The sequence below is a fragment of the Myodes glareolus genome, chromosome 3 (genome assembly GCF_982192425.1).
Source record: "Myodes glareolus chromosome 3, mMyoGla1.1, whole genome shotgun sequence".
Lineage (NCBI taxonomy): Eukaryota > Metazoa > Chordata > Mammalia > Rodentia > Cricetidae > Myodes > Myodes glareolus.
This window is the reverse complement of record NC_142028.1, coordinates 106038183-106050731: the sequence shown is the minus strand read 5'-3', so window position 1 is coordinate 106050731 and position 12549 is coordinate 106038183. Positions and strand designations below refer to the sequence as shown.

At 36.9% G+C, this 12549-nt stretch overlaps 1 protein-coding gene across 21 annotated transcripts in view; it reads left to right on the top strand.

Moving 5' to 3' along the window:
- The window catches only part of Cntln (centlein), a 254984-nt gene that overhangs the window by 218345 nt on the left and 24090 nt on the right, over window positions 1–12549 (top strand). For all 21 annotated transcript variants that reach the window (XM_087904885.1, XM_085686221.2, XM_085686220.2 and 18 more), the window contains 4 exons: window positions 1243–1340; window positions 3083–3209; window positions 4286–4423; window positions 4759–4944. In XM_087904885.1, coding sequence (XP_087761011.1) covers window positions 1243–1340; window positions 3083–3209; window positions 4286–4423; window positions 4759–4944 — 549 coding nt within the window. The remainder of the gene's footprint in view (window positions 1–1242; window positions 1341–3082; window positions 3210–4285; window positions 4424–4758; window positions 4945–12549) is intronic.

The following is a 12549-nucleotide window of genomic DNA, read 5'->3' as shown; positions in this document are numbered from 1 at the left end:
ATTAGTGAGAAACTGATGAGATGGCTCGGGGTTAAGATGCTTGTGTAGAAACCCGGTGTCCTGAGTTTGTCCCCAAGAACTAAATAGCAGAAGGAAAGCAGCAGCTGCGCAGCCTGTCCTCTCCCCACAAAGGCCGCATGCGCACGAGTGGACTCACACAAGAAATGTTGGCGTAATTTCTCTTTCACTATGTTTAGAGCCCTTGCAGCTTATTCTTTTTGTATTTGTTTAACACTTTCTGAACTTAACAGATGTGTTAATTTGAGTACGTATTAACAACATCTTATGAATGGGAAAACTAAAATACCAACAAGGCTAAGTGGTGTTTCAGATTAGATCTTTAACTGGAACTCAAGTCAAGATGCAAGTTAGCTGTCTTGATACTGTGGCTTCCGGATTCCTAGGTGTGAATAACATGAAATGCCTCAAATACCCAATCCACTTTGAAAATCCAGTAACTGTGACTAAATCCTTAAGTAATAATATACTACTTTTAGTAAGTTAAAGCAAAGTGGAATGTTGTTTTAATAAGATTTGCTCACCCAGTATTCTTGAACAGATTGTCCTCACATTTTAGCCAACTACAATTTATTGTGCATTATTTCTTTTCTGTTCACTCCTGGGCTCATCGTATGTTTGCGTCCTTAGTATTTGTGTGCCAGGCTGTCAGCTGCAGCACCTCAGTACCCTTCATGTGCCCTGGAAACTGGCTTCCCGTGAGGTGATTCAAGAGGGCAAAGGCAGAAGTCCCCGGGCTTTGAGGGCTGAAATTTAAACTTCACTTCAGCCATATTCTCTTGGTGAAAGCAAATCAAAGATGAGACCAAATCTGAAGAACTGGCAAACAGCTGCCATACTTTGTAGGGGAGCAGCAAGTTTTCTGTGGTAAAATTTAATTCATTACAGCTTGTGAGTAAATCTATCATTCATTTTAAGTGATCTTACTGAGCCATTAAGACTCTTGGTTACATAATTGCATTTTACTCCCAGCAATTCCTATTTCCCACTAAAATATTTGAGTCCTGTACTACTGCTCATATTTCTGTATGGTCTGGTAGATCGTATCATAATTTTACTATAAATATGTTATCTTTATGCGAAGTATAAAAACAAGTAAAACACTGATAGTACATTTTAGTCATTATTAGCATAATTAAACAAATATGTCACTCTTTCTCAAAGCAATGCCTCTTGTTTTAGATCAAGATAAAAAGGTAAACGAAGTCTGTTTATTTTTTCCAGAATGCAACTAATGAGCTCACTAAACAGTCATCCAATGTGAAGTCTCTGAAACTGGAACTCCTAGCGAAAGAGGATCACATAAAGGAGATGCATGAAAAGTCGGCGTTCCTATTTCTATCTATTGTGTTTGGTGCCACCTAGTGGTTTTCATGTCTCCCTACTGGTCCACTCCAAGAAACAATACCAGTGTTTCACAACAGAATTTTACTTTAAGATTATGGTTTTTTGTTTGTTTGTTTGTTTTAAAAAAACACTTGTAATGATTTATTTATTCTTATCTTATATGTACTGGTGTTTTGTTTGCATGTATGTCTGTCTGAGGATATCAGATCCCCTAGAACTGGAACTACAGACAGTTCTGAACTGTCATGTGGGTGCTGGGAATTGAATCTAAGTCCTCTGGAAGAGCAAACAGCCAGTGCTTTTAACCACTGATCCATCTCTCCAGCCCTTAAGATCATGTCTAAGCCTACATAATATGGAATTTTAAATAATATAACATATAGCATGATTGATGACCACCTGGTTGCTATTTTTAATTAGAGCAAAATATTAAAACTAAAATTAGATTTCACTTAGTTAGCATAATTTAAATAAATATAAATTAATGACTTTAAACAAATCTACAATTGTGAGTTCTTAAACTAAGAGATTATATAGGTTGGTGCTTGTCTAGAGTTAATTCCTAGGTTTATAAAGCCAAGGTCAAATGTGAAAGTTTTGTTTATTTATAAAATAGTGAGGGTTCTTTTGTATGTATCATTTTTAAAGGAGTTTAAATACCCTTTTATACTGAGCAAAAGTGTTCCTCTTTCTCTGCATTTGTAACGTTAGTAAAGCTTTCATGTGATAATATGTTTAGATAGAACACATCATTGATAAATTTCCCATCTGCCTACTTGTAGGCAGAATTATGAGTGAGGCTATATTTAACATGATATTAATAAATAAAACTTTGACAGAGGATTGATAGCTGAGTGTAGTGACTTGTACTTATAATTTCAGTGTGAGGAAGACTGAAGCAAGAAGGTTGCCAAAAAGTTGAAACCACCTGGGCTACAGTGTAAAGCCCTCTCTCCCCTAGTCCTCCAAATGAAATACACTCTCATTTTTACCTGAAAATGCCTGTAAGGTTAGAGATCAAAGGCAGTGTTGCTTAGTGGTTACTGTTGAGGAGTCTAGGGAATAACACTGAGTCCTGGATCCTTTATCCACTGGCGCTACACTTGTATCCAATAGTCTTAAATTATGAAGGTCTTCTCAATATACAGAAATTTATAGTAACAGCTATGTATCAAAAGGATCTAATTCTTGTTAGCTGTTGTCACTCAGATCCTCATCATATTACAAGATGAGGAGTAGATTTCACTGAAGTTACCATTTATAATAATCGCCATCTTAAACTAAACTGACAGTTGAGTTCAGTCGCAATTAACTGAGTTAAACAGTGTGTCTAATTTTAGTTTCTTTGCATCTTATACGATTTTTACAATTTTACACAAATTGCAGTATTGTTTTTTAACATCTCTAGAATTTTGGGTATCTCTGTCACTTTATTTCTAAGCAACTCAAAAATGTAATTTAAGTCTAATCTAAGTTTTTATAAATTATATAAATTATAATGATCTCAGTTAATCATCCTTTTACTATAATGCAAATATGTAATAGTAACAAGTTCACAAACAGATTATGAGTTTTGACAAAACATGATACTTAGGTACTTATTTCAATGCAATTCTATTTTACTAACATAGTGGCATTAAAATCAGATTTTCAAAACTAACCGTGTTGACAGTGTGCCAGGGTGTTTCTGTCCCCGTTAAAGTCTTTTCTCCTTTAGGGCGTCTCGAATGGAGAGAGATATAGCCATGAAAAGACACCTGATCGAGGACTTGAAATTTCGACAGAAAGTAAATTCAGAAAGTAATGAGAGTTTTAATGAAATGTTAGAAAGCCTTGAAAAAAAGGTACCATTTTTTGTGTTTGCTAATAAATTATTTTTTGCTTTAATCTTAACATAAATATTCAGTACTACACAACTATGTAAAATACTTGCAAGATCTATATTGACAGTTATAAAGTTATGCTATTTTTATTTGTTTGAGAATTCAAGACTCCAAAATTCCACACATAATATACCCACAAAGTCTGCCTGTTTGTGTGCTGTCCTGAAGGGAGACATTTAAACTTTTTTTAAAAATTTCTAGAAATTTTGTTATATATAATGATGTCCTATTTATTATTTTATATTATTTAAACCTACAATTTATAAGGAGAAAATCGGGTTAATGTGCCAATAACTATTATGCCAAAAGAGTTTATTTTACTTATCATTCTTTATTTATAAATAGTTTATCAAATGCCCTTAAAAACTATAACTCTTTTCTTCTATAGACTTAATTTAGTATACATGGGAGAGGAGGTTTTTGTTAAAGTAGTTATATAATATGTGACCTAAACTAAAAAGGGTTTGTTTAAAATTCCTTTAAATGCTATGCAACCGGCAAAAGATTTACATTTTTTATTTGTATTGATGTTTTGCCTGTATGTATGTATGTATACCACATGCATGCCTGGTATCCGTGTAGGTCAAAGAGGGTTTCAGGTCCCCAGGATCTGACATTTACAGATGTAGGTCCTGGGGACTGAAGCTGTGTCATCTGTAAGAGCACCACGTTCTGTCAATCACGCCCTTTCTTCAGCCCCTTACTTCACTTTCATTTCAGCCATTTCAGATACAGCCTATTAAATAATCATTTCCTTAGTGGCATTAAATTTCAAGTGAAAATATTTCTTCTGTTATTCTTTGAGCTTGTTATTATTCTATTATACATATCATACATTTTATGACATTTTAGTTTGGTTATTGACACAAGAATTGCTAGTTTCTCCATAACAGGAATACTACAAGTAGACTACTTGAATTTGATAAAATTTTTGAGACAGTGAATACAATTGGACTCATTCAGTTTCTGAGGACACAATACACTGTACTACTCTAACGCATTTACTAACAGTAAGTACCTCTACACTTGTACTGCAGGTGAAGACATTAACTGAAGAGTGTTCCAACAAGAAGGTATCAGTTGATTCCCTAAAACAGAGACTTAATGTTGCTGTGAAAGAGAAGGCACAATATGAACAGATGTATCAGAGAACTAAAGAGGAGTTGGACAAAAAGGTATGCTTCTGCACATTCAGGAGGAGATTCAAATACAGGGACACAATTCTCATTTTTAATGCTGTCACCCTTTCTCTCCCTAAATCAACATGAACTACTGATAACACCACATAGCTATAGACAGTACTATGTCACTACATGAAACACCAGACTTTTTATGTTAATGATTGTGCTTTATTAACAGAGTAAAGAAAAACAAGGATTGCCTTTACCCAAAATAACAGTAATTTGAAAGTATAGAATAATGAAACTTTTTTCTTGTCTGAGCTGTATAACTTGTGTTCACACTATGTTTATGAAATATTTTTCTACTTTACAAATGTCACCTGTTGCAGGAACTTAAGCTGAGTCTCCTCATATCAAAAATAAATGAAACAGAAACAGCAATGGCACAGATTGAGACAGCAGCATCAGAACAGCTCCAAGGCTTAGCCCTGCAGAGTGAACAGGTCCTGGAAGATGCGCAGAAGAAACTGCTGGCAGCCAATAAAAAACTAGAAGAGTTCACCGCCTTTGTGAAGGTTTGAGTCATTGGTGCTTTACTCACCTGCACTTACTTCGGGCAGAGTCCTTGTCCTCCTCCTGAGGATTTGGTGGAAACATCAAGTTACTTGCTTTTAGTAGTTGCTGATATTATTGTTTTGGAATGATCTCACTATATATAGCTCAGCTGACCTCAGACTGTAGATTCTCTTGCCTCTTATCCTCATGTGCATTACAGGTGTGCTCCTGGCTTTTTTCATGCTTTACAAATCCACAAAACCTTTTCTCCTACCTCATGGGCACAATGTTCAAATTTTCTCTGTAACAGATTTTATGGTTTGTTTTAAATTATTCACCCCATTGTTAATATTTCTTTCTTTATATTAGTTTAATAATGAAATTATAGTAGTCAAGTAATAAAGATAGATTTGAAATGAATTAAGTCATTTCCACCCTGTTTAAAAATCACCCAAGCAAGGACAAAGATACTTCCGTGTTCAGTTAAGCCAGAGAAGCAGCAAAAATAGGAGAACATAAAGGCGACTGAAATGTCCGCACACACGTGTTTACCCAGTTGTATTATCTAGATGTTACCTAAACTCTGAAGAACCCCAGAAAGATTTATGAATGGGCTGCACAAAGGACCTACTAAGTGGTGATTGCTGGAGGAGGGGAAGATGCATTCAGCTCCCATCCTCCCTTACCTGTAGCAGCTGAGGAGATACTCTGGATTCCAAACCAGCAGTCCTTGAGGTCAGAGAGCCTGTAATAGTTCGGCCCTCTTTAATCCCCTGTACAGTGACCATAACTCCATTCGGTGCCTTTTATTGTTGTCATGTAGTTAATAAGCACCTATCACTGCTGACTAAACCATGGTGATGTCCTTAATAGCAGGAACAATGTCTTATTAATCTTTATCTCCACAGCATGTACTGTAGTATCTTGAAAAGAATAGGCATGCAATAATGATCACTAAATTAAGTTAGTACTGGAAATGTGAAATCTTAATGGTAGTCCTCTTGACCTTCAGTGTTGCCTCTGAAATGGTTTGCAGTGGGAAAGAAAGCCTGCTCTCCCCTCCACCCCCAACCACATTTCCCTCTCTTTTTCAGTCCTTGGTGAGCAAGGGCTCTTTCTGCTCCTCTACCTACAGATGGCATGAAAGCCAGCATTCGAGAATGCAGAAGCAGGGCTGAAAGGGAACACTCAAGGCAGCCATATTGCCTCAGTAGATGTGCATTTTCCACTTATGAACTCTTTATAGAATGAAATTTTAAATGAGTTTCTATAATGTTATATTGCCGTTCACTTCCTTGTTTGCCATGACCCACCATAATCTGAATCACTCCTTTGCACCTCACTCTCTTGGCTGGAGAGATGGCACAGCTGTTAAGAGCACTTGCTGCCTTTGCAGAGGATCTAAATGCAGTTCCCAGCACCCACACTGGGCTGCTCATAGCCAGCTATCCAAGGACATAGTGATCCTTAAAGGTGACATACTGATCCTTTTGTACTAACTGACAATGATGTAATTGATAAATGAATTTGAGATTGTTACAGATCCATGGATTTTTAATTTGAATAACATCTTAAAGAATATAATATAGGCTAGGGATATTGATGCCTTTAATCTTAGCACTCCGGAGGCACAGGCAAGAGGATCTCTGTTAAGTCAGTCTGGTCTACATAGGGAGTTCTAGACCAGCCTGGCTACACAGTGATAGCCTATCTCAACAGAATGTGTAATATAGCCCATGTGTAGTATTCTTTCAGAATTTTTACACTTGATTTAAGACATTTAGTATTTAGATTACCAGCTTTACAATCATGTGATCTCTTGTGCTTAAACAAAATGCATAATATTGGCCCTGAATCTACTGAATCATGGTCCCAATTGGTAGAACCCCAAATCTGCATTTGACAAGTTAACTAAGTGAATAGGACAAAGGTTTTAAATGGGAGCTAGAGTTAAGAGCACTAGACTCATCAGCAGAGGACATAAGCTCAGTTCCAAGTACCCACAAGGAGGTTCATAGCCATCTGTAAATCAAGTTCCAAGGGATCTGAAACTGTCTTCTGGCCTCCAAGGGCACCAGGTACACCTGTGGTACACAGATATTCATGCAGGAAGTTCTAGAAGCATTGCCTTCTGCTTAACCATTGACAAACCATATCTATTTATCATTTAAAACTTAAAAATTCCTAGTTTCCAATGGTAACTTGACATTTGTTTCAATTGCATTTTATGCTGATGTGTGCTTGATACTAACATCATGTCTCTTTTTAAGTTTTCTTAATCAGAGGCTACCAGCAGCCAAACACAGAAGTATTGTTCAAGACTGGGAGTTGGGTCTTAGTAAAGGGGGACCAGCCTCTTCTCATCTTTACACAGGTGACCTAGGACTTGGCAGCGTTGCTCAGGGGCCACCAACTCAGACAGCTCACCACCAGTGACTTCCCGCCCATCTGTGTTAGCTGTATTACATCTAAACTTCTATCTTGTTATCGGTTTTAGATATTTTGTAATTGAACATTATCCTGCATCTTTACTCTACTCTTTCTCACTATTCTCCAACTTCTACCCATATTGGTCTTGTTCCTGTTGTTTCTTAAGGTCTACACACCCCTCCCCCGAAGGACCTGCTATCTTTGTGTCTCCCTTCAGAGTTAGCTTAGGACCTTCTTCTGTATGGATCTTTTCTATAACCTTGTATCCAAGAGGACAGGGTTTACCTCTGCTCCATACTAGTGTTGTGATCTCAGGAAACTGATCTAATCCTCTGTTCCTTAGTTTCCCTCTCCATAAGATTATAATAATAGAACATGCCTGGGGTTAGGGTTTGAATAAATCATAGCTAAGAGTTCAGAATGGTGCTTGACAAACCAGAACTGCTCTGTGAGCATGAACTGTTATTACTGATAGCAATGATAAGAGAGTAGTTAGCTCCTAATCAGTTACAGGGTATACAATTAAAATGCAATTATAAACTTTTTCAATTTTGTTTTGTTTCAAGTATATTATATAGCCACCCTGGGGGCAAGGAAATTATCAATAATTTCCTTATAGTACTGTCAGCCAATAAGGCTCATTACATTCTTGAGGAATTGATCAGACAGACACACATGTAAATGGTGCCAGGATGATAGCCACTTTTCCTATGAAAACTGTAAAGGCAAGAGCTATTCATATTCATATATAGTTCTTACGTAGATCATAATCACAATGCATTCTACACGAAGCTTATTAGATATAATGTACACTAAACTACTTAATAAATATTATCAGTAGTTTTAATAGTACTAATGTTTGTTCTGGTCCTGTTGTGGAATCTATGTTCCCTTTAGTCTTTTCATTTATTTGTAGGGCACAACCAGATTATGGAAGAGGTGGAGTGGCCATCTGCTCTAGATCTAGTCTTGAATATGGAATTTTGCCCTGGGGTGAAATCAAGTGCTTTGAGCATCTGGGCTGGATATGTGTGGCAGAGCTGAGGCTTTGAATTCTCCTAATAACTGGATAAAACACACTAGGGAAATTTCTAGAAGTATTTGCTCAGTTTGAGTCAGCCTTGATATATGGGCTTGTTAATGTGCTCATATGTGAGAGTCATATGCCAAGCACCGTTTTATCAGCGTTTTTGTTGTTGTTAACTAAAAATATATACCAGCGAAAGAGCAGTATTAGCTGGAGAGTGCGCATGGTTTCGTTATCAGTATGTATTTCTGTTTGGTAAGACTTAGTCAGCTGTTCGGTGTATATGCACTTCTTTCTTCTTTAGTGTGGTCATTTGTTGAACATTCCAACTTTATGTTTATATTTGCAATGCTTAATACTTAGGCACTGACCTGTTCTCTTAATTATGAGTGTTAAACACTTCTGTAATAAAGTTCACTCCAAATTCACGCTTAATCTTTGTCTCACTAAAGGAAAATTAGAGGTTTTAAAAGGAAAAGTTCTTACTAAGAATATATTAACAAATGAACTTGAAACTATATAAAGTATACCTCAGTAAAGCTGTTTAAATACTGTTGAGACACAGGTACATTTCTGAATTTCTTGTCAACCCAGCAGCACCTTGGGAGTCTCCTAGAGAAGGCCAGTCACCTAACACATCCCCCACCTTGGACTGCCAGAACCAGGATTTCAAGCCTCTTCACCAGTTTTCAAAAAAATGCTCTAAAAATGCATTATTTCTTCAGGAAACCATGATAAGGATGGTGACGTTAGTGTCTCCAAGTGTCCCACCTGCCCCACATTTGAATTTCACTGGAAGAAAAGTGTAGTCAGCCATCAGTACGGTGCAACTCAAGAGCATATGTTGTTAGCTAATCCACTCAAGACTCATGATGAAGAAAGACTAGAAAACCTAAGAAAACAAAGCTAGAAAATTAGATATAGTAAGAGTGCAGTATAATAGTTTGCTGCTTCCTGAACATACAATGCGTCAACATAACTGAAAACAGACTACCTGCAAGTGGACATGTCTGTCCAAGAAAGTAGTCTCATTTTGAAAATGTCTTCTGATGTTGGGACAATTGGTGATCATCATAAAGGACAAGAAAGTTATTTCATATTGCTAAGTATGAGTAATTTTCAAATAAAATAGGATAGTGATCCTAACATGTTCCTAACAACATGTTAAGCAAAACTTGAAGGAAGTGTGGAAATACACAAAGAAATTGATAAGATCCTAGCAAACCCTACTTTTCCAGAGTATGTTTGTTCTATTGTACACTCAAGAATGAGTAATTCAAAGTAGAAAAATATAATGATGCTTTCTTTTCAAATCTATCTACAGCATTCTCAAATGCTATTTTACATCTTTAAATGTAATAGTGAAATTATTTTCACTATCTACCATGAATATGGCATATATAATTATAATTTAACAAAGTGTGTTAAATATATATCTACCTAAATATATCTACCTAAAAATTTTCAAATTCTGTGATTTAGGACTAAGGTGGACCTAAAACTTTACTTTCTAAGATAGTTTCAAACAGAAGAATGAGATTATCAAAATTAATATTGAATATAAGATGCTAGAAAATGAAGACAAAGGAATTAGAATAGGGAGTTATGTTACTTTTCTTGGTGCTTCACCAAAATGCCTGACAGAAACAGCCTAGGGGAGGAAGGAAGGATTTTCTTTGCTTTCCAGGCTGTGAGTAGTTCCATTTTAAGTGTTCTGAAGTACCACCATGCTGCCTTCTATAGTAGCTGTACAGGTTTAAATTCCTGTATTTCCCCGTGTCCTGCTAACATTTGATGAGAGCCCTTTTGACTGTAAACTTAAAAGTTTTAATTTACATTTCCCTGATAGCTAAAAATGTTGTATATGTTTTTAAATTTGTATTGTATTTCTTCTTTTGATAACTGTCTGTTCAGTTCGTTAGCTCAGTTATGGTTGGATGATCAGTTCTTTTTTTGTATTGTTGAGCTTGTTTTGTTTGCTTATCTGTGAGTTAAAGACAAATGTTTACCGCCTTTTGTTGGGGTTTAGAGAGCTGTTGGTTACCATCAAGGTACGTGTGCCACATTTGTACCCATAGGGTTCTCGTGCTATGCTGATTGTTAAAGTAGTTCACAGGCATCATAGATGGGTAGGACTGTTGGTAGCCTAATTCCTTGGGAAGCTTACATGGCCCCTTCTGGCACTATGCAAACCTGTCCCCAGGGAGAGGGCATTTAGGTCAATGCCAGTTCAGGGGTCTCTGGGCCCTGTTTCTAAAGTGCACGGTGTCTTTAGCAGGAGGGACTTACTTTCCACCTCTGGGGGATAACCAATGACAACAGTAATAGGCTGTATGTTTTGGACGTTTCTTGAACAGCTCTGACCAACAACTCAAAAGAGGGTTTCTTAAGGTTGGTATTGGGATTTTTGTTGTTGTTGTTGTTAGGTGGTCTTGCTCTTAAGAAAAGAAACACTGTCATCCTAGATGAGAAAATAACATTAAAGCCATCTGTGTATATTTATACATAGAATTGCATGTATTATAGGTGTGTATGTGTGTATTTGTGTTTAATATTTACAACCCCACCCATCTACAGAGAAGCCTGACTCAGAGACCCTATGACCTGAACAAAAACAAGAGTAAAGTCAGAATATTTGTCCCTATAGAAAACTTAGCCAGTGACTCCTTCTATCCAAGTGTGGACAATTTAAGACACTGCCTGATTGTGGGACCAGTGCAACCTCACTTGAATGCAAAATCTACTCACCAACAACATTTGACCAGAGAGTGCAACCTTGTTCTTTCAAGCCAGAAGCCAGCCCTTTATTTCAAGCCTAACCTATATATTGGAAGTCTAACCTTTGGAACTACAAAGGAGCACAGCCTGTAGCTTAGTATTAACAGAAGTTAGCATCCCAGTGAGTGACATCCAGCGAGTGACCATGTCTGAATGCAAAACCTATCTGGCAGCCCTCCCTGACCCCAAAGAACGTGTAGCATCATTACCAAACTGAGAGATGCTTACAGCAAGCATCCCACACACTGGTGCCAATGCAGGCCCGTCTAAACTCAAAAGTTGGATTGATTGGTTAATGCTTTTTCTTGCAAAAGCAATCCGTGAAGGCTAAATGGTTTCTTCCTAAAGCGTGAAAACACTAAAGGAACTGACAGGGTCATGAGAAATCAGGAGACATGATGCAGTCAGACTGACTAATGAAGGCCCACTCACCTGACTTAACCAAAGAGACACCTACCAGCAGAGGAGCAATTCAGATAAGTCCTCTCAGATAAATGAAGGAAGTACAAGATAACATGACAGGGAACAGGTGAAATTAGGAATCTTACAGTGGCAAAAATGTATTCAGGAAATGTAAATATTGAAATAAACATTAATCTGTGTTATTCATATTCTTTCCTTTTAAGATATGATTTTCAAGTTTAAAAAATTTCCAAAACGGAATATATTATTATTATTTCTGAATGTACAATGTTTATAAAGACAAAATATCAGGGCTGGGAAATGGTTCAGTGGGTAAGAGTGCTTGTTCTGCAAGCACGAGGCTCTCAAGTGTAATCTCCAGCACCCATTAGTAGTGGGGCATGCTGTGCATTGAGGGCCAGTGACAGGCAGGTCCGATAGCTCACCTTACAGAGCCTACCAGAAATGGTGAGCTTCAGATTCAGTCGAAGACAATGGCTCAAAGCAATAAAACAGCAATAAAGACAATAAGTCAGCAATAAAGACATCTGGAGTCTTGTTCTGACCTCTGCATGCATGCACACAGACAGACACATTCCCATACACATGTGCATGTACCACATATAACACATGTATTGGTATATGTCTATGTGGTATATAATTGGAGTGTGTGTGTGTGCACACATGCATGTGCATATGTGTGTGTGCATGTGTGTGTTATACTAAAAGAAAATGAAGCTGATATCAATTACAGAGACATTTCTGTGGAGAAAAATATGGTGACAATATAAGACTGAACTAAAAATTTCAATAAAAGACTTCAGTAGGATATTCCAAAAAGCATAAGAAGTTTCTCTGAACTCAAGGACAGGTTATTTAAAATTACACAGAAATAAAGAGCTTTTTAATGAAAAGGTGAAGGAAATCATAAGATTTATGGGACATCATCAAATTAAATATATATATGATGGGAATTTTAGAAAACAGA